The 23,124-nt window shown below is 45.4% G+C and overlaps 1 protein-coding gene across 11 annotated transcripts in view; it reads left to right on the forward strand.

Moving 5' to 3' along the window:
- CAMTA1 (calmodulin binding transcription activator 1) overlaps positions 1 to 23,124 on the forward strand; it is a 232,694-nt gene that overhangs the window by 79,797 nt on the left and 129,773 nt on the right. For all 11 annotated transcript variants that reach the window (XM_085080214.1, XM_085080216.1, XM_085080215.1 and 8 more), the window contains one exon: positions 1,636 to 1,771. In XM_085080214.1, the coding sequence (XP_084936340.1) occupies positions 1,636 to 1,771 (136 nt within the window). The remainder of the gene's footprint in view (positions 1 to 1,635; positions 1,772 to 23,124) is intronic.

The following is a 23,124-nucleotide window of genomic DNA, read 5'->3' on the forward strand; positions in this document are numbered from 1 at the left end:
TCTTCCTTACAGCGGGTGAAATACAGCAGCAATGTAGATCAGGTTAAAATTGCGTCTCATCTCATGAAGTTATCTTTAAAAACCAGCTGCTTTCTGTGAGCCTTAAAGCAGCTCGATACACTCTTATCAAAATCGAAAACCGCTCCAGAGATCCTTAAGAGATTTTGTTTCATTGGGCTCTATTTTCTGTAAATCTCGTTAACTGCTTTGCCAGTGCCCTCTCCCTGTGTTCCTTTCTCATTGCAGAAATCAACCAACAAAACTGGTTCCAGCCCTGCAGAGCAGCAGCGAGGCTGCGGAGCTCAGCTCTGCCCTCTCTGCGTGGCACTGGGGGCGAGGGAAGCAGGATTTCCCTGGCATCAGAAACATCCAGGTCCTTTGAATGCTTGTTTTGTGAAGTGCTGTGAGTGCAGAGGCACCAGGCAGGAGATCAGCTCGCTCTGTCTTTTCATCACCTGCCCTAACCTCGCAGGTCACTCATCAGTCCAGCAGTGGCTGGGGGATCTCTGGTGTTGTGAGAAGGGCTTGAGCTGGCATGTGCATTGGCTGGGGGTTTATAGAATAAACATTGAAATGAGATATGTAATACCTCCGCTGAATTAATCCTGCATTATCTACAGTGCTGTCAAACAGATACCGTGGCTGCGCTGACACCCCAGTGTTTATTTTCAGGGTGATGTGTAGGAGGAGAGAGGAGGAGCAGCCTCCCCAAGCCCCTGGGTCCAGGCTGCTGGGACCTGGAGGATAGGAGGAGGTGTAGTTTGGGAGGATGGGGCTTGGGTTTCTGGTCACAAGCAGTACATGTTTGTGTATATGTGGAAAAAATGCTTGCTGCCCCTGCTGCTGGCGAGGGATGCTCACTGTCTCCCAGCTTGGAGGGTATTTGTTATTTCTCAGTGTTACAACAGACATGCCTTGGTTGGGACTCAGCTTAGCAGACAGCAAAATCTCTCTGCACCCAAACTACAGTAGCTCCTGTCTACTGGGCATCACGGTGCCTTTAAGGACATTTCAAATTGTCATCATAGTTTTTAAGTGGAAAACGTTTTCTTGTGTCTTTGAAGTTGAGCAGGTGCTCAGAAGAGAGCAGGTTACTCCCTGTCTAGCACTGATCTAAGCAGAACAGTGAGACCAATGTATAAGCTCCTGCTTTTACCGTTCCCTTCTTTTTTTGCTTGTTTATTGTCATTTTAAGCCAACATCCATGTCCTGGTACAGCATTAGAGGTGGTTGGAATCTCGTTCTGCTGGTGTGTTAGCAAGCGAGAGAGATTGTCTGTAATTAAATAACAATCCTTTTTTCCCCTAAATTTTTGTTCTTTTTAATTTTCAGCATGTAGCAGTCAAAATACATCCAGTGGAAATGTTGGCTAATTTATCAGACTTCCCCTTTTTATTTCTTTAACCTATCACTGGCAGTTCCTGCATTAGGTACAAGATCCTAATGGAAAAGTTTGCAGATTGCAGACATCACTTCAGCCAGGTAACAGTAACAAAAGGGGAGCATTTATTTGATGCCAAATTCTGACTGTTGCTGTTCAGTGGAGTCTTTGCTGGTCTATGGCATGTTGTTCTGTAGACACTTTGAGTCTGGTTTTGTTGCTTTGTGTAACCCAAACCTGTTTCTTGCTTTCAGACCACAGAATGGTTCTATGATCCTGTACAACAGAAAGAAAGTGAAATACAGGAAAGATGGATATTGCTGGAAAAAAAGGAAAGACGGGAAGACCACCAGAGAGGATCACATGAAGCTGAAGGTGCAAGGAGTGGAGGTAGGAGCATGGCAAGGGTGGCTGTGGGTTGTGCTGGGCTGGGAGGCGACTGCATTTCAAGACACCTCAACCGAAGGCTGTGCACACCTTCAGAAAAAATCCTATTTGCTAAATTCCAATTGCTCACCCTGGCCTGGGGCTTAGTTGCTGTCTGGGGTTAAACCACAACTCCCCTTACCCCCAACAAATACACCTGTTCTTTGTCACTGCTTTGAGCATCCCCATCCACCTGTGCTAGCTGGGCTGTGTGACTGCAGAGTTTCTCCACACTGAGCATCTTCTGGTAGAGTCTGTTTTTTGTAACAGGCACTGCCCGAGGGCAACCTGACACCTCAGAGTGGGCTGCACAGCACTCTGTAACCATGGTAGCTTGAATGGGTCCGGTTTGATTCTCACAAATCCCAGCTGGGTTTTGGTAGCAATTGCTGTAATTTCTGTGTGCTGATGGAGTGTTGGTCTTGCAGTATGCAAGGGTAGAATATCTATTGAATTCGGCCCAGAATCCATGTGTGTTTTGAGGGAACTTTTGCTGTGCTGATCATATTCAGCCATTCAGACACATTCAGACAAGTGATTTCACCTGAGGCATTTTTTCTGGAGCAAGCCCGTTTGTTGTAAAATATGCCATTGTTTGACACCACTTTTCTTTTTTAACCTCCGTCTGCATGAGGAAAGATCTATTTTGATCACCCTGGTCACTTCTGATGTCAAAGGTTTGCACAGGTGTGGATAACAAGTACATTTATGCAAGTTCTATATTTGTTAAATGGCAATATATGTTCTGGTAGCAGAAGCCCACCTGCAGAGTTGTGCCCAGCTCATTCCTAAGGCAGCAGGGCTATATTCCCAACATTGGATATCAGACTTGGGGCCAAAGTGGTCAAAGGCTGTTAAAATGTGTAATTGCAGTGTTCAGCTGTGTCATTTTGGCCAAGGAGTGTGAGGCTGCCGGGTGTTTGTTTGTGCAGGTTGGGTTGATTTTATAGCTGACATCCTGTGAGCCTGGCCAGGGTCAGGGTAATTGGGGTGTCCATGACAGACAGAGCTTCACCCATATCTCCAGACCTGTCTGGCAGCTTCTAGGCTGGATTTTGGGCTAAGCTGAGGTTTCCAGCTTCACCCCCAGGCTTGTCTTGGCAGATGCTTTGAAAGGCACTAAGCACCCTCCTGTTGGGATGACAGGCACCCCATGCTCCCCACGTGCTGCTGGTGGTTGACATTCCCTGGGCATCCCCAAAGTCAGCGCCAGCAGCAGGAAGGGGAAGAGTGCCCAGAATTCATCTCGTGCTCCAGCTTCCTCCTAGCCCATTTGTCATTCTTACATTCTGTCTGCTCTAATGAGGTTTTGGGGTTTAAAATAGTATTAAATGGATTGCATTATATTACACCAGAGAGGCATAACTTTGTTCCATAATTTTTACATCCAATAACAATGTTTTATTATGACAAGCACAAAAAAAAAAAAGTCATCATCACAGAAATGGTGCCTTGTTTTTGTTTCGGGTTTGCAGAGTGTGATTTAATTAACTTCTGTAAACTTTCACGATGCAGAACACTAGACCCTGTGCTGCCCCTTTACCTGTAGCAAGAGGTTGTTGATGACCCTTGGCTTCCACACGAGTACATGAGGAAATAAATGGGACTTTCCGGAGGGTTATTCCAAAGACAGAGCTATCCAGCCCTTTAGTGCCAGACTGCATGGAGGTGGTGGTGATCATGTTTAGCTCAAAGAGCCCTGCACTGAACCCATTAATTTCTGTTTTACTGAAGTGCGTCTTCTGGATAGTAGCATGCAGATGGGCACATCGTGGGAGCTGGAGGAAGCACAGCTTTCAGGGTTTCTCCCCCTGGCTGATCACATTCACCACTTAGTAAATGCATTGTTAAACTATTTGCTGTGTGATTTAGATACGTCAGGGTTTGGCCATTCATTCCTACATCCTTATCCAGCTTGAGAGCCCTTTAGTATCTGATTTTCTATTTTGAAGAAGGTACTTGTGCCCTCTCATCCACAGGCAGCACCTGGGTGGTCACTGCCAGTCTCTGTTCTGAACGATGCAGAAAAAGCCTGTTTTCTTGATCTCCAGGTGTTTCTTTGGCAGGATGATGTAGTTGTAACCTTATTAATTAATTACTCAATCAGTACACCATAGTACTTTACAGACAGCCTTTTGGGTTTAGATTTCTGATACCATTCTAAATGAAAGCAATGTTCTCAACTTGGACACGTAGGCAGCAGATTTAAAATAACAAAAAAAAGTCTTTTTTCAAATTTGGAGTGATACCGTAGTTAGCCGCATTAGGGTTTAACAGGGCATGAAATAACTGTCTGCCTTGTGGCACTGCCAGATCATCTCAGCGACTCTTGCAGCCAGAAGATAAATAGGGATCATTGTCGCACTGATGGAAAAGTACTTGCAGAGCCGACAGCCAAGAGCATCAATAGCATCCAAACATTGCTCTGGAAATGGCAGCTCAGAGGCAGGGAGGAGGAACATGCTGGCCTGGGAAACTACTGACCAGCCAGTTCTGAATAGGGATTTGTATTAGAAGATTTAATAATTAATTCCTTCCTGAGTGTTGTGACTGTGATGGCTGCTTTGTCTTTCCAAGTTTTGGGTAAAGAAAAAAATGTATTTTGAAATGAAAAGTCTACACTAGATCCTCAGGGATGCTGATGTCTATCAAAACCAGGAAGGATTTGGCGAGCAGCTAAAGCAAATTTAGGCCATAAATAAGGAATAAACTAATTGGAGTAGGAAAACACTCATTTAAATAAATAAGGATTAGGAGGAATAAACTGTTTAACCAAGTGGATGTTAAATGAATACGTCCTGAAATCCTCAAGCTGTTGCCTTGGTTAGCATTACTGTGCAGGAGGGGTTTGGGTATTACTTGGTTAACCTGATCACAGTCCTGTTAGAAAAGGCTGGATAAACTAGAAAGGAGAAGTTAATTTGGCCTTTCCCTTAATACACCTCTTTGTGCAATTCTTTGTGGAATCTCCGGTCTGTGATCCTTTCTAAAATTCTAATTAATTAGGATCCCTGGTGATGTGTTCCTAATCAATTCACATAATTAAAAATTTTAACTAATAAATAATAGTAAGGGGAGTGTTGGAATAGCTTTGCCATGATTCCGGATGGCGCTGCTCTGCTGGCTCAGAGGATGCATTCGTGCCTTTTCTTGCGCATGAACTTTTCCAGGAGAGTGTAACTGTGTCTTCACGTGAATTCATAGTAAACTGCCGCTAAAATTTAAACGAGGTCATGTTTTTATAGTGAATTTCCCTCTCGTTGTCTGCACTTTGTAAGGTCGACACTGATCCTGCTGCTCTTTATCCTGTGTTGAGGATATTTTAGTCTCTCCAGACCTCAGTGCTTGAGAAGTGGTTATATAGAGTGGCTGTCCCAAGGCTGGGGCAGAGCTGTGCCCACAGTCCCACTCCAAGCACCAGAGCTGCTGTATTTGAAATACCTTGTTCTCTTGTAGATTGGGTGTTTGTTGTCTTGGTACAATATGATAATCCTTATGAATTCCTTAAAGAAAAAAAAAAAACAACAAAAAAGTAAAACTTGATTTCAGTCTTATTAAGAGAGGAACTCCCTTGTGGAGATGGAGATGCAAAGTATCAATTTTGTATGCAGGACTTGTATTTAATTAATATCATAACAGTCCCTTAACACTATTGCAGATTAGTCCATGAGGACGGGAATGAAAATTTTAGATTATTCAATTACTGTGTAAACCCTGGGACATCACCATCAAAACTTTGCACAGGTTTCTGTAGCATTTGGGTTTTGGCAGCATCCCTGTGACCACCCTGAGTCACCAGGGTGGGGATGGTGTCAGTGGCTTCTGCAGCTTGGGTCTGGGGGCACCTGCAAAGGATCAGACTTTTCCTTTTGGTAAATGACCAGGTGGGCTCCTCTATACTGTGCAAAATAACCCAGCATGGAATACTGAACTGCAAAATGGTTTTACATCTCTCCATTCCCTGCTGTCGTGGGTGAAATCTGCTTGGCTGTCATGGGAGGGTGGGAGCAGCCTTGGAGGTGGCACGTTGGAGCAGCCCTAATCTGGAGAGTGATTCCTTGGGCAGCCTGAGCCAATTCGCTTTAATTTACACGGGCTTTGCTCGCCCTCAGAGATGATCTGTGCAGTTTGCAAACTAATTAGGATCGCATTGTTCAGTCAGTCTGCTTAATGCATTCCAGAGAAGTACTGTGGAATAGCTTTGGAGGAGAAAGGAGAGTTTAATGTGAGAGGCTTGCTGGAAATATGACACACAGGTGAGCATACATTAACACAAACAGGGCAGAAACTGTTCCCGAGGAGGGGCAGTTTTACACCGACCTGTTCTTCATCTTTGCTGCAAATGGCATTGTCCTGACACCTCTCCTGAGATTTGACTGATCTCCTTTATAACCAGCTTCTCCCTTAACCTCCTGTGCTCATTAGAGACCATGGAGTCCAACAGCATCTCCCCACCTTTGCTGTGGCACACTCACCTTTGCAGTGCACACGTCTCCACAACGGGCATCACAGGCAGTTTCTGGTGCAGTAATGTGGAGGTGTTGACTGCTCATGAGCTGTGGTTGGGATTTATTCCTGTTCAGCTGGTGTTTATGGCACCTGGAATGCAGGGTTGTGATGGCATCTTAACGATTCCTGTGTTGGAGGCAGTCCTGGGAAATGGGAGCATTGTTTTGCTGTTTCTGAAGGGGAGTATGGATTATTGTAAATCCGGAATGGATCTCCTGGGAGTCTCTTCAGAAGGGAACACACATATCAATAATCCTTTTGTATATCAGGGTCCTGATGTATTCTCCTGCAGTAACATAAAGTCACAGCAAATTCTCTTGAGTTTTGGCATCTTTCTCTAACATCCTGTACCTGTCCAGGAGATTCTATTCTTCATGAGACTCATAACATTCCTAATCCTTTAATTGTCATGGCTTATTTAACTTCATCAGTAAAAGTTTTCCTGGTATCTGGGTGTCTCAGAATGAAGGTTCAGCTGAGATCAGGGCTTTGGGGGATGCTCTGCCTGGCAAGTGCCCTGCAGGCAAGTTCTGCCCAAGTCAAGGGCATCCACTGTCCCTGCAGCACGAGGCAACAGGTTTGCAGCAGCGCACAGGTAATTGCTCTGTAATTGAGTGCATCACCGTTTTTTCCCCTGTTTAATAAATAGCGTGAATAAAGCGGAGCCACATGTGGTAGGGTTGTAATTCAAATCCCATTCACTGAACTCTGAGCATTTTTCATTTAGCATGTAAAAAGACAGTTTCGATGTAAATGATTCCAAAAGGATCTCTGCGGACTAATGACATTAGCAGCAGGCTAGATTGGAATTGTTGAGTAATTGGTGCTGCAGCTACACCCTGTGCTGGGGGGAGAGAGGGAACCTGGGACCTGCAGTAGTGGAAGTGTCCCTGCCTGTGGCAGGGTGTCCTTGAGGTCCCTTCCAATCCAGACAGTTCTGTGATGGGTCTGTGGGGATGTCAGTTTGAAGAATCCTCTGCTTGCAGGGAAGCTTGCCTCTTGCTTGCTTTGTTAGGCATCGTACTGCTTTTTGCACCCCCAAAACAACACAGTGAAACAAAAAATTTTAATAAATTCATAGATACACTTTTCTATTTTTTAGTCATCCTTATGAAAGAAAGCATTAGAGCAAGTGTACAGACACAAAACAAGCTGGCAGGCCCCCCTGCACCTCTCTGAAATGGGAGGCTTGTGTTGCTTCACGGGCTGCATGGCACAAACACACATTGACATTTATATTGACTATTTCAGTTTAGAGAAATTCGAAATTAAATCTATTTTCTGCCACCTCTGTGGGAAAATCCATTTACAAAAACAAAATCCAATAGGAGATCTAAAGATCGGTGGCCAGAAATGAAATATATTGAGAATAAAATATGTGGAGATTGGATTGCTGGCTCTGTGGTCTGGGCTTAACGTGCTGGGGACTAGGATGGGAATGGAGGGGTGCTGGGACAGACTCCATCCCAGGGTTTGCAATGTAGATGAGACAGTTTACAGCAAAACAAAATAAACATCAGTGCTTTTTGGACAAGAGTCAGTGGTCAGCATTTACCTTTTTGACCACACAGTTCCTTTCTGTGTGTGTGTGGACAAATACAGACTCCAGACTACGTCTGTCTCTGGAGGTGATGCCTGGAGAGGGGTCAGTGGGAGCTGCACTGCGAGGAGAATCCACGCGTTTCCTCATAAGATTAAGAGGTTTCCTGGTTCTGTAGGGATCCCTGTGGTTGCACAGAGGATCCAGATGCTGGAGCAGCATGTGCCTTGTAATCTTGTAATTGCATTGTGGGCTGTGACGGAGATAAGGGCTTCCGCGGGAAGCGAGGAACCTCAGTGGCTCTGCCTTCCCTGCCTGGCTTTTAGTGAGCTCCTTTTCATTTATTTATTTTGCTGTGTGTTGGGCAGGAAGGCAAACCTCATTTGTTGTATTGCTGCTAATTTCGTATGTGTCGGGGTGCATTAAGCATTTTAATCTCCTGAGTTCCTGTTGGAAAGTGGGATATTGCTCACCAAGGTGTGCGTGGGGAGGGGGAGCAGGGAGAGCAGGGTCTTGTTTTAAGGTTTGAAGGTGCTGGAGTTCCTAAACACAAGCTGATGTTGTCCCCAGCAAACACAGAACCTGGCAAAAGGGGATTTTAGAGTGTGGACTTATCCAGCATGTTTAAATGGCCACCCCTTTGTAGGATGCTATTTACTCCTCTTTTTTATATGCACAAAATAAGAATTACTTAGAGAGTGTTTGGATACTTTCTGGACATAAAAAGCATTAATTGCCCACTAGTATCCTGGGGTGAAGTGAAAAGGATATGTGACGGAGGGGAGCAAGAAAGGGCTTGGCAGTGCCAGCAGCAAGGGGTTCTCTTGGATCCCAGCCGGGATCTGACCCAGGAATTAGTGTGAAGCAGAAGCTGTGCTCTGAATCTTGCTGTGTCTGCTGTAGGTCGGATTGAAGTTGCCAGGGGAGACGGCTGTAGTGTCAATGCTACAGCAGGGAAGCCCGAGTGACCCTGTTGGCAATATCGGGAAAGCAGAAAGTGTGAATTATTGTATTTCGCGGAGAAAAACTGTTCTTCTACTCTCTGCTTGTCCAAAAACCGTCGCAGACATTGGCTTACATGTAGCAGTTGCCTCGTCTTTGCAGAATACCTTTTCCTTGGAGCGGTGGGATAATGTGCTCGTCCGCTCCGGTGTTCCCATATTTCTGCTGCCATCGCGTGGCTGCCAGGGATCAGCAGCGTGCTCCGCGTGGGAGAGACCCTGCTGCCATCCTGGGGGGTGCTGGTGACACAGCTGCAGCCAGACCCCAGCCCTCTGCCACCCCTCTGCTCAGGGTTGTGGTGATGCTCCCCACACAGCTGGAGTCCCTCTGTCCAGCTCCATGCACCAGGCAGGGCTCCACGTCCATCTGTAACTGCAGCACTTGCTTTAATGTTTGGCTGAATTCTCACAACGAGCTACAGTAGCTCTGAACTCTTCTAAGGTGAAGAGTTCAGGCATCCAAATTAATCAGTAAAGATTCTGACATCCCAGTGCAAAGCCTCAGGGCTGTTGGGGCATGTCCCAGTGCCTCTGCTGGGGGGTGTGTTGGTGGCAGGGCTGGGTGTCCCAGCACCTCTTTGCTCTGGCCAGCACTGACCCATGGCAGCCCTGATCATGGCATTCCCATGCTGGACAGCACCATGCAGCTCCTTGTCACTTGCCACAACAAATACGTGGTGTTTTTCCATTAAAAGGCCCCGTGCTCCAGCGGACTGCAGCGTCTTAGAGCACTATAAATATATTTGGGAAGATTCTGCCTTCTGTCTGACCCCAGACACTCTCTGATACTGCGTGGGCGTTTCTGTTGATGGTTACACTTTGCCTGCAGTTTTTGTATGCTTGTTGCCATGAAGAAATTTTGAATAAAAGCAGGATGAGGCGACGCCAATGTGCTGGAGCACTGTGAGGGGGATTTGCAACGCCTGTGACTCTGCTGCACTGCCTGATCCTCTTGCTGCACTTCTTTCTGAGCATGCATGATGGGAGCAATGGCTTGGCCCTTCCTTGTCCTTCTGTTGGTCAGGCTCACTGTTGTCCCTGGGGACAGGTTTCCATTGCGTGTGTAATGTCCTACCACAGCGAGGACAATTTATTTTAGCCTTTTCCTACTAAAAGGAAGCATGTTTTTGAGCTTAAAAAGGTGAAATGCCATCTCCCTTCCTGCCTCCTGTGTACTTCCCTTCATGCCCTTGAAGAAGAGACATGGTTAGACTTCAGTGTCCCTTTAATCTCTCTCCTTGTTGGAATAATAAACAATACATTTATAATGACAAAGACATCATCAGTTTTTATGTGTTAAATCATGAACTTTCTTGTGAAACTTGCTGAGCTCCAAGCCTGGTGGTCTAGACCCACCATCCTACCCTGTCTCCATTCTTAGGGCAGGTAGAGGGAGCTCCCAGACCCCAAAACCCCTTTCTGCCTTGTCTGTCCCGCATTTGAATTAACACTTCTTGAACTGTCATAGCTGCATAAAATACACAGAAGGGTTTCAATCACAAACCCAAAATCTAAAGGTTTATTAATGGCTAGAGGGAATGAGAATTTAATATTTGCCTGTTGTCTTGTCAATTCACAGCACTTAGAAGCCCAGCGGCATGGGGATGATTCTAAATATAGCAACTTTATTTGAATAGACCGCATAGCTTCAAAGTAAATATTAATTCCATTATGCTATAAACTGTTATTTATCATGACAGAAAGCCATAAAGTTATTTTACTGGAATATAGCCAGTAAATTGCATCTCCTAGATGAGATACAGCACATGTTGAATTCCAGCAGCAATTACCCAACATACTTTATACATGTTGGTATGAAACACACTCCAACATGAGCCAGGCTGAGGCTTCTGTGGAAAACCCTTTGCAGCCATCATGGAGCCACAACGATGTGCTGGCAGGAGATGGCACTGGTGCCCTCATGAGCACTGGCCAGAATCAGGAGCACCGTGCCAGGGAGCAGTGACTGACTGATGCCACCTCTTGTGTATTGTATGTTTGACTTTTTAATTACCTGAATTACTCATTGAAAGTACCTCGTAATGGCCTGACTCCAAGGTGTGGTGAGAAGTCTAGGTTTTAGTTACGCTTTTTTAAAAAAGATGTTGTGCATTTAGAGTTGAACACTGAAAGGATGGATTTTCTCCTGCTGTTGCCCTAAGTGCAGGTATATGTCAGAGGTGGGGGCCATTGGGGAACACTGGCAAGGCTTTATCCTTCTTCATGAAGTGTGTGTGGGGTTATACTGCCTGTGCCAGCAGCTTCCACGTGCTCTGGTGTGATCTGTGGATCAGTTATTCCTCGTGCACAAGCAGCAGTGCAGAAGTGGAGGCACTTGCAGCTCTGCAGCATCCTGGGCAGAGGACACATTGATGGAGCCACTGCTATGGCAGGGCAGAGGATGTTGCACAATATTACAGATTTCAGTGAGTTTATGAAGGCTATCACTGATTGCAGTCTTTGGTGGGGACTGACCTTCAGCATAGATTAGATCTTCCATTTTATAGCAGAAAACAATATCAGGGAAACATTAAGGCTCATCAGCAGTTGGATGCGCTTGTGCTAGCAGAACAGTGAAGGCTGTCTGCCAAAAATTACTGACTTCTTGTTGTCTTTTACCCACAAAAATAACTCTTGTATATAACCTATGAGACCTGTGCAGTGACTGCTGTTAGAGGAAAACCCCCATAGAGTATTGAATAAAATAGTTTTAAAGAATTTTAGGTTTAGTTTCTTTAATGACTAAGAAATGTCAGCCACCTGTGCACCAATCATTGCCCTAAGCAGAAGAACATAAAGTTCATTGTATCATATTTGTAAATATTTTATATATTTTTGTGAGAACTGGAGAGAGAAAAAGGCTCATTTAATCAGAATTGTCTATAAGATCAACTAGATTGCCTTCAATACCAGCAAGATTAAAACTGTGAGGTTGGCATTGGAGAACTTTTCAAATATCAAAGGATCAGCTCAGCATGCAACCACCCAGTATTTGAATTGTAAAAACACCTTTGAAATTGCTGAACCCTTGATTAAACAAACAAAATCTGAAGTGGATTGGGGATAGGTTGTGATTTTCACATTAGATTATCAAAAATCAAAGAAAAATGTGTAACAGTTGTTGAACGTCCATGCTAGGAGGAAAACCCCCAAGCACAGGATTGTTAGCTGTAATGTTCCTTGATATCCTGTAACCAGGAGGACACATTCATTAAAATACAGATTGCAAGGTCAAGAGGAGCAGCTGGGATCATCTGGCCCACAGAGCATACATTGGAAAATTCCACCTACAGATGCCTGAATTCAGTTGTCGTACCTTTATCTTCCAAAAAGGTGTTGGTCATGATTTAAAGATGGGCAAAGGTGGAGAGCTTGCTGCATGCTTGGGAATGATGCTCCGAGGGGTGATCGCTTGTTCTGGTCAACCACTTTATGCATGGCCATGTTGGCTCTATCCCCTGTCTTTTAGGAGCCCACAGCTGGATCTCTTCCATCTGGCTGAGAATACCATGACAGGTTGCTCCAAGCCCTTTAGAGTACAGGACAGGTAGCTTGTCCCTCTCTGCTGGGCAGGTGATGACTGAGGTTAGACATAAATCCCACCTGACCACTGATGGGATGGGAGGGAAGCTTGGTTGAATCACTGAGCCAATTCCCAGCCCAGATGACAAGGAGCTGTGTGACAGGCTGTGCTTCAACAGCAGCGTGGTTGGTACAAACAAGCCCAGATGCCCTGGACACAGGGACAAGGCAGGGGGAAAATTGGGGTGTCAGAGGCCGCTGACAGATGGCCTTTGTCCGGAGCACAGGTCTGAGTTGGCACAGCTGGGGACCTCGGTGCCAGCCAGGACATGAGTCAAGGCCATGCCCTCTCCAGTTCCCTCAGCGAGGAGCACTCAGAAACAGAACCTGAATTTTAATGTGTGTTTATAAAATGCTTCTGATGGCATTGTATGACAGGCAGATCAGTTCTCCTCCTTCCACTGTGCCACAGTACTTTTTACCTTGTATTTGTGATCAGGGCAGTTCCTCCTCTTCTCTTGTGCGAATTGTTTTAAAACAACATTTTTGTGGCTCTTTCCAGAAGGCTCTGGATGTTCCTACATTTCCTTCAGCTGCTGTTACTGAAAGCCTTCCCATGCTCTGATCATGCCCTTCTCCTTCCAGTGGCTCCCCTTGAACCACTAATGCACTCAGCACTCTCTTTGCCTGTCATCCCAATTCTGTCACCTTTTCTTTGGAACCCATGGGTGGCGCCTTGGCTCTTTCTGCATCTGTTTCAAGACCCTCTTCTTCACCATAAAGTTTTTTGAGTTTTGCCTTGTTGACGTGTTCTTGTCCTGATTTCACCCTGGTTTCTGTAATTCCCTTCATCCCTCCCAATTCTGTGTCCTTATTCATCATCTCTTGTCTCTCCAGCCCTGTCCATCAGAGATTGTATCCAAGGTATTTCTTTCTCTGACCTTGTTCACCTTCCCTGCACTTGCTGCATATTCTTTGGGATACACAACGGGCCTTGGTTGTTTCTCAGCAAGTACCACGTGCCTCTGCAAGGTGTATAAATGATTAACTGTGATGATGGTAAAATGTAGGGCATGGTGTGTTTTTTGACAGGAGCTACGTTGCGGTTGAGGATACATTTTGCTTCCAGTGATGTAAATGTCTTTCACTAAGTAAAAGGAGCGTCTAGGACCTTCACAAAAGTCTTATTTTTATTGCATGAGGCTCAGGGTAACAAGCAAGACCTTGAAATGCTTCATCAGTGTGGGTAAAGGGTTTTTGCTGTAAATAAACAGAAGTATTTCTGGCTCTGGATTTTGGTATTTTCCTCCCTGAGGTCCTTTAGGAACTTGTTCAAGAAATGGGCTTTCAGGAGTGCATGGTCCTTTTCTGATCTTCACATTTTGGGGATCATAATTTGAGTTCTTAATCAGATATCATGCATTGAGTCTGCCTTGGCTTTGGGTCATTTATGGTCATTTTTTGAGTTTGGCATCACCAAAACATCCTGAAAAAGCACAGACAAGTCCCAAGTGATGAATCACAAAAACTCCCCCTCTCTCCATATTCTGGTGCCCAAGTGAAGTGCTTTCTACCTAGACACTTGGAGGAACATCCTTATTTCATGAATTACTTCAGGGAGAGGAGCAATCCTCACCAGGAAGCCATCAAGAAAGGTGTATTTTATTATATTTTGCCAGTAAAAAAATGCAGCAGAGTTAATACTTCTCCAAGTCCTGTGGGATCTTGCTGACTAATGTGAAATGACAGTTGTCACAATATTCCATATAAATACCCGTCTATTTGCAGGTGTCTGTTCTATTTTTAATGTGATCCCACCTTTCTTGCTGCGAGGGAGAAAGGGATGATCGATGGACCCTGCACCTATGTCTGTCATTTAGGTTCTTCTGTTGTTTATATGAATTCCAGGGTTTTAATGCACTTGCTGGCCTACCATGGTAATCGTTATTTGTGTAATTTCACTGCCAAGTATAGATGAGGTGGTGCTGAGCTGATGGCTCGTGGTGATGTGGGCAGTGGGGAACTGCAGCTGGCAGCCTGGAGCAGGGTCAGACCACAGTGATGGGTTGGGAGAGGAAGACTTGAGGAAAAAAACAAATACAAATAAATGAGGAGGATTTGTAATGTCACGAGTGAGCAGGTACGAGGACAGCTTCACACCATGGTTTGATAAATTTCAGGCTGTTTCTTTAGTTACAGTTTGACATGTCTGAGCTGTATGAAGCAAACATCCTTAGGTCACTGGTACTTTATCTTGTGGGTAACTTGAGCCCTCCCTGCGTTAATTTCCATATATACGTATCTGTTTGTAGCCATACATATATTTACACTGCTATAACTTACTTGCACGCATTCAGTGAATTATTCATGAGGGACACTGTGAATTTTGATTCATCAGCATCTTGCTTCATGCAGGCTGTAGATGTACCTCTGACCTCAGAGGCAGGCAAGTTTGTCACGACATGGGACACATTTGCTTCCCCACAGCTCTTGCAGGAGCTTATTTCGAGCCTGGCCAAGGGGAAGCACCCAGTGCCACCATTCTCCCCTCAGCCCAGCAGAACAGGGGTGCTGGTGCACCCATGGAACTGATGTCCTGTTCCCAGGCAACTCCTCATTTCTGGAGCCTGAGTAGGGAAAGCCTCAGCACCGGTGCTTCCAGTCTGACCCCTGTGGAACTGTCCCACTGACTGCTGGTGGAACACTGTCTGATGGATGGATGCACCGTGCCAGGTTTTGGCAGCCTCAGACAGCCTTTTGCTTTTGAATAAAGCATTTCTGTAGCCTGCTCAAAATCTTCCAGTGGTGTTTACATTTTAATAGGCACTGCTGTAGAATGGAACATATTTTTATTGCTTACATTTATCAGCTGGAGCAAAAGCCGAGTGCCTGGGTACAGCTTTGCAGGGAATTCGCTCTTCTAAGTAATCAGTACATAAGACTATTTAGGAGAAAATACCGTAGAATTTTAACTTGTCAGAAAACCATGCTGTGCCTGCATCTGATTGCCAATATACATCATCGGAAAGAAATTCTATTTAAAAATAGAATTTTCAGCAATGTCAGCATGGAATAAAATGAGTGGGAAGTAGAAAGTCACATTTCTTTGTTTCATGCTGAAAGGGAGACCTCTAATACTGTCGTTTTAAAAAGCAAAACTAAGGAAAGTATGTAAGCTTTGAGTGTGTTTGTTCAAACACCTTTGATGTGGAAGGCTGGTTCACCTCCACGACCGCCCTCGTGGCAGTTTGGTACTGAGGGGGGTCTGGCAGTGGAGGCAGCAGTGCCTAGTGAATGGTTTTGGTGTCATTCCTTCCTCGTAGTGGGAATTCCTGCCTGGTCAGATAGCTGAAGAGGTGGTTTGCAGTCAGAGGGCAGTTCCTGTGCCATGCCCCTACATCCGTGGAGTGAGCAGTGGGGGTTGCCAGTCCCCTCCCTGCAACAGGATGTGCTGCACAGGGCGATGACCACGAGCCACATGGTACAGAGTGAACAGCCACATTCCCCAGGGAAGCCTCTCCATCCTCTCCGGACCTTCCCCGGAGGCAGCTCCTTCAAACCTCGGATGCAATTAAAAAACCCACTTGCCAGGTGTCTGTTGAAAAACAGCTACTGCTGGTGGGAGCAGCAGCACAGGCTGAGGGCGGGGATGCCTTACCATGCCTGTTCCACAGGCTGTCATTCCCGGTGCTGATGGGGCACAGCTGAATTTCAGAGCTGCCTCCCTTGCCAGGCTGTAGCAAATGGCTCTGGAGGCAGCGACACGTCGGCACTTCTCACCACCCAGCATCTGGCGTGCCGGTGAGAGCCGGCTCTCCAACCAGGACATGGCGTGGCGTGATTTAGGAGGATGCTTGGCTTTTGCAATCTGCAGGCAATTTGGGCTGATGGATCTGCTCACTGGAGCTGATGCGGGTCTGCTCAGGACAAACAGCTTTGTCTGCAGAGCTCCTGCTTGGGAACATTTCGGCAGTGGTTTGATGGGAAGTGCCGTGGTGATGGATGGGCAGATTCTTACCAGCCATGGGCTGCTTTAAAAAGTTAATCAGGTGCTTAAAAAAGTTATTCAAGTACTTAAAAAAGTTAAACTAAAGATTTGTTTTGGGGTGGAATATTGAGTCATTACTCAGACCCTGTTTTCAGTTGGAAAAAGGGAATGCTGATGAATCTAATGCTCTCAAATCAATTTCTTTTAAAACAAATTGACTTGATGTTTTGCTTAGTGTGACAATCTGCAAGCGGCAAACACCTATCGGCACATTTACCAAAGAGAAGTATGGATTAAATTGTAGTTAAAATAGAAGCTAATTTTCAATACAGAGCAATTCCAAGCTGTTTCAGTCATCCATGCTGATTTTCCCCTCTCATTGCCTGCAGGAAAGTTTCTCTTGTTCCAAATGCAGACAAGGTCCCAGGTCCTCTGGCAGAGGAGGAAGGCAGTTCAGAAGCCACGGCTGGTTGTGGCAAAGGGAGAAGGGAAGGGGATGAGGCCCAGCATTCTGCTCCCTTGGTGTCCCTGGCCCGTCCCTGCCGCAGTTCCAGTACCTTGGGTAGGTGGCTCACCAGCTGCCCTGAAACCAGAGTACTGCCTGCAGAGACCTAGAACTGGAATGACACAAAATTAGGGAATGGTAGGGAAATACAAGTGTAACTTAATGGGGGTCTAAAACAGCAGTTTGTTTTGACCTCAGCTAAATGACCTCTCAATAAGGCATTCCCTTCCTGAAAATAAGGTGACATTTTCAAGGCTGTAGAGTGTTAAAGATGGGGAGTTGGCAGCAGCCAACTGAGATGGGCTCAGAACAGGAGGGGTCCTTCTGCCCTTCTCTCCCCACCAGCATCATCCACAGGAGTTATCTGCTGGCACTGGGTTGCTTTGGTCAGTGTCCAGCAGCTCCTCCACCCCACGCTCCATCATGGCTGTCTGTGCCTGGGTGCCCTGCCTTCTCTAGGGAATAAATAAAGCTCTGAAAGGGATAACTTTGGTGGCTCAGACAGCAAAGTGAAGATGAAACGCAGCAGCAATAACAGAAGTGGTTATTATAATCTGCTGCTCTCTAAAATGGGAAGGGACGTTTGATTACTGAGGTTAAGAAGTCTCCGTGTCACTGCTAATGAGTGTGGTGTCACAGGGATTCTTTCTTGCACTACTTCCTCTTTTTTTTGTCTGCATCTCTTAGTGTTTTTCACATGCTCACTCTGCTTCGTGGCCTTTTGGATGGTGTCTTCCCACCTTGGTTGGGATAATCCATCAAATTCCAGAGTGTCATATTATTAAGGCTGTGTGGTGCCCTTTGAGCCTGGCAGTGCTGGCCTTGCTGGCTAAAACGTGCATCACATGCCAAGAGCCCTGTGGATCTATTTCTTTTGACCTCTCTCACTGCTAAAATATTGTCCTGTGGATATCATATGAAAAGGGTACAACCCTATTTCTTCAAAGATCAGCCAATCTAGCCCAGAGGCGTAATAAAATTCCAAACTTTGCTTTTAGGAATCATCTTTTCTAAGTAATATTTTTCAGAGTTAAGTGGTAGGTACACAGTTGAGAAATAAAATACCAAGGCTTTGTGCCTTGGAGCTGTGTAGGGTTTACATTGTGGTACTGGCTGAGTTTCATTAAGAGTTACATGATGTAAAGAGTGTCCTCCGTTGTGAAGAAGGTGCTTCAGCACTGACTTAGTCCAGTCCTGCTGCTTCTTCTCTTGTAACAAGAAGTACTGTGCAGTCTGCCCACAAAAACCTTCAAACACTTGGCCTGAAGCTCTTGGCCTCAGTGGAGAAGCTTTCAAGCCACTCACACGAATCGAAAGAACTCTAAAATACCTGGGTTTTGTTGTTAGAGTTTAAGTAAGGACAGAGACATTGGAGTGCCCCTGGTCAGCAGGACCCAGCTTGATCATGCAGACCCTGGCCACAAGCATCCTGGTCCATGAACATCCCACTCTACGAGCATCCTGGTCTGCACTGGGTGGGGAATTCCTGCACTGGGCAGAGAATATAGAGCTGCTGGACCAGAGCCTGAGCCTTGTCAGGGTGTTGGGTAAATGGAGAAAGCCTCACTTCAGGTTCCAGCAGTAAGACTCTGCTGGTTTCATGCACAAAATGGGCTGTCTGTTGCTAAAACAGACTCTTGCCGTCTGCCTGTGGGTCTTGTGCCATCAGCAGCTGCGTTCATGGGGAGGTTTTACGGCCACGTGGTGTCAGACAACAAATCCACACTGCCATGCGAACCTGGTCATTAAGATTCTGTGCTTTTGCCTGTTAATGGTACCACAGAATAGTGATAATTATACGAAGCATCATTTAACATCATTGCCAGTGTGCTCTTTGTTTATTTATACACATTCGTATTCACAGTCAGCAGAACCCAGGCTCTAAAAATCTCACAGTAAGAGGAACATTCCGTGGCTGTTGCTCCATTAGGAGGCTGCAGGGATTGTCATTCATCTTGTTATACCTTGGGCCATTTTCTGAGTTTCCCAAGGGACTTTCTGCTCTTTTTATTTCTTGGTTCCCCCTTGTGGTACATGAGCAGTTCCCGAAGATGATGCCTGCCACTACTCCCTCCTTCCCAGGAATCCTTTAAAAGTTCATTAAACTTTCTACAGACATAAATTCAAAGTGCTGAAAATCAATGTGGGGAGAATACAAAAGGTTTTTCCATTCCTGATCGAGTGATTTGACTTTGTTTTAGTAAAACAACTTGGATGGCCAAAGCAGGGCTCTTGTCAGATGGGCAGTGGGTTCAGAAAATGTGTGTTGGCTGCCAGCACTGTGTCATTGGTCCAGAATCAATCACATTGGGTGTATCACACCACAGAGGCAGTTCTGGCAGCTCTCTCTGGATTTGGGTGGGAGAATTCCACAGGTTTATCTCCATCTACAGTGCAAACATTAAATCACTGTTTTGAAATTGTCAAAGTGAAGTGGTTGGGTACTCGAGTCACTGACGTGAATCTCCACCCTGCTAGTAGCTCTCATTCCCAGACTGCTGCCAACATCAATGCCTGATTTGCATTTATTTTTTGCTGGTGCTTGCTCCAGTTGTTCTTGGATAAAAACCTAAATATCCTAAGTATTTTGGGACTTTATAAATCCTGTAGATGTGCATGTAGAACTTACCTTGTCTCTGCAATGAACTTGAGTTGGTACTTACAGATAAACCACAATAAGGAAGATCACAGTCATGCTCCCATCAGTTCTGTGGGATGCAGGAGCCTTTCTCTGCATGGGGTTGAAATTCTTGACATGTTAAACAAGATACGACCTTGGAAGTAAACGTGTCTGTTATCTGGAAGTCATGGAAGCAGATAGTAAAAATGGACTGTATTTTATTTTACAAGGAGTCAGGGCATGACATGCTGTTCATAATTAGTCGTAAACTTATCTCTGCCTGGCTACTTTTTATGATGTTTTTATTTTTTATTGATATAATCATGCTTATGCTGATCATTCCTCAGAGGCTGTAGTGGGCTCACTCCAAAGGAAATATCTCTTATTTTGCCAGTGGGATCTTTCTGGGTTCTCTTGGGCTGGCCAGTTTGTAGCAGTGACCTGGCTGTTGTTTGAGCTCATTTTCCTGCGTGCTCACACCTAAAGCTGGAAAAAGCCAATTGCACTTTCTCTCCTCCAGTAAAGAGGGGTCTGTTGTTGGCAAGCACAGAACTCTCCCGGCACATTCATCGAATGGCAAGGACTGTTCCCCAGGTATGGAGTGGGAGGAGGTTCTCCCTCTCTGCTGCATTGCTGTGATTGCTGACTCTCTCTCCCTGCTGCTGTTGTGGCTGCTCTGGAAGGAGCAGTGCAGTCCCTGCTAATGTCCTCAGGTGTCAGGAAGCTGGATAGGGAAGATTTCCTGTCAGACTCTGGCAGATGTAACCCTTGAGCTGTTACAGCCACTGAACACTGTGGCATACATGACCTTGGCTGTCTTGTTCTGGGTGAGATGTGGGAAACAGTGGTGAAAAGTCTGGGTAAGTGAGAGGCCAGGCAGGTGAGCCATGAAACTTTTCCATTTCATCTTCACTTTGCAGGCTGGCTGTACTTTCCTGGCACAGGCATCCTCAAAAGTGCCCTGCAACACTGAAATCACTTTGCAAACTTTTTGCTGTACCTGCAGGAGACCTTGGACTATAAAATAGCATTTTATTATCTGCATAACGCTGGACTCTTGCAGTAATGCCAATGTCAGAAAGATTGTTAATAAATAATGAGCAGCAGAATGAGCCAAGGGTTGACCTTTTGTGGAGCACCATCTGTCACTGGAGCAGCACTTGATCTTTCCTTCCAGCGCTGATTTCTTTTTCCATACCCCTTGGGGGATATTGTAGGTTTCACACTTTATTAATAGCTTTTGTCTGACTTGTAACAACTCTTGTAAAATTGAGAGGTTCCCGACTTTCATGGGAGACAAATATTTGGGGATCTAAATCATGGATGTTTGTGGAACTGCCAGTGACTATAAACAACCCTCCTCAAGCCAACTGTGTGTGGCTAAGGAGAGCTGCTTGGAAACGTCACCAGATCCCATGAGGTGGAGAATGTCTCAGAGCTTCCCTGGGATGCTGGATCATAACCTGGATTTATAGGTGCTGTGTTTCCCACTTTCTATATTGTCTGGCAATGGGAAGGTTAAGAAAGGGGGCAAAATCCAGGAAATAGTTTCCTGAGTATTTTAAGCAAGGGCTTGCTCGTGTTCTCTATAGAAGCCAATCCAGCACACAGCAGGAGGCTGCCTGCAGGTGAGCAAATAAGTCACAGCAAGCACATGCTCTGGTCACTGTGGGGCAAGCATTGTGTCTGTCTGGTCACCTGCTTTGGGAGGAGATTACCAGAAGATAAATGCCCCAGGTTTTCAGGCTGCTCATAAATAAGTACCTGTGAAAAGCACACAGGCTGGGGTGTAAGTGACCCGTTGGACAATGTGGCTTCCACTGCCCTCTGTGGCATCGGTGCCATCAGCTGAAGGAAATTATAATCAAATGTGATCTGTGCAACATTTCCTTCCTCACTTCTTTGTAATTCCAAAGCCTTGAATTATAAAAATCAGACACAGGGAAAATCTAACAGGTGATTCCTTCTGCTGCTGGAGCCAAAGGTAGGTTGTGCCCTGTGGTGTGTTCCCTAACGTGCAGAACCTCAGATGTTCCAAATGATGAAATTTCCATCACTGGGCCAGGAGGTGAGTCTAACACATGATAAATCATCCTGCCACCGAGCCTCCCATGATGTTCTGCCCGAGTTAAGGAAGATTTCTTCTTTCTACCTGCTTTTAATTTCTTGCAGTCCACATAAGTCCTAGTCCCGATGTCTGATGGTTTCTTCTCTGCAGCTTTCCAGCCACATCCTCCTTCCACCCACACGGGTAGTGGATCAGGGCCCAGCTCCTAGCAGGAGTGGGTGGTGGGGTTTTTTCATCCTCCATGTTGGTTATTTTGAAGATAACTCAGATTTGGCTTATTTTAGCCTCTGCATCCTGACTCAGCTGGAAAGAAGTGTTTCTAGCATGACTCCCTATATTCCATCTGAAACTTTAAATGGAAGGATTTACTAGCTCAGTGCCTTGCTGGGTCCTATTTCAGAAGCATCTCCTGCTTTGGCTTCGCTGCGGTTTGGATGCAAATCATTCCCCTTCCCACGTGTTAGCACAGGCTGATGGTTGTAATTATATTTGTAACATTAGAGACAGAATCCAGCAGCTCCAAGAGTGTTCCCTGAGTGATATTCCTTCAGCATTATTCACCTTTCAGGCAACAGTGTGGTTAAATGTAAAAGTGTTTGAAACCAGACTAGGCCAGTGCTCAGTGCTCTTGATGAAATGGGAGCATGGGGTCCTGCTGGGTGAGATGGAGGTCCCTGACCCCACTGTCTGGTTCCCTTTCCTGGCTGCACCAGGGTTTTGTATTTCAAGGAGTTATTTTTGGTCCCAACCACGCATCAGTACCCCTCCAGTTTATGTGAAAAATGACCTTTGTCTGCATCCTCCTGCTCTTGTCCTCCCTGCACAGTCTCCCTCCCCTGAGAATATGCTGACAGGAGCTCTCTGCATTCCCCATCACTCTGGAGTAATCTAATAGCTGGAAAAGACAGAAAATCGTAGAACTTTTCTACTTTGTCTCCACTGGCCACTGGCAGTTTTATTTGGTTATCCAGTCTTTTGCTCATGGAACTGCTGCTCGTCAAGACAAGCCACATCCTCCTCCTTCTGAGCCGCAGAAACAACTTTATTTGATTCAAAGTATGTGGAAAGATAAAACTTGAAAGTCAATTGACTTAAATGTGGAAAAAATGCAGCTTGGTTATTATGGCGTATGCTAAATTTTAATAGCATTTAGAAAGTGTTTTGTGGGGTAGAAAGAAGCAGCATACCCATCAAAGCTCAGCTGTGTTCTGGTTTATAGTGCAGAACACTTTGCTGCTGCCATCCAAAGGCTTTAAAATGTAATAAGGCTTGGTTGAACCCAAAGGTTCCAGGATCTCTGTAAAGGCACACACACATATACACAGGGGTGAATAAAAGGTTCCAGTGCAGAGCAGGTGGGATCAAGGCAGAGATGCTTTTAATGGAAAAGCCTCCTTGACTTTTCTGTTTCGTAGAAAATTACCTGTAAATCTGTATGACTACTTAAAAAGTCACATTTTTAAAATTTTTGAAGGCTTGGAGTATCTGTAATGTATTATGGTTCCTCTGTTTAAAAAAACCCACCACAATTGCAGTAATGTACTAATCTATTTTAAGTATGCTG

This window comes from Lichenostomus cassidix, chromosome 21 (assembly GCF_008360975.1).
Source record: "Lichenostomus cassidix isolate B80296 chromosome 21, HeHo_3.0, whole genome shotgun sequence".
NCBI classification, from domain to species: domain Eukaryota; kingdom Metazoa; phylum Chordata; class Aves; order Passeriformes; family Meliphagidae; genus Lichenostomus; species Lichenostomus cassidix.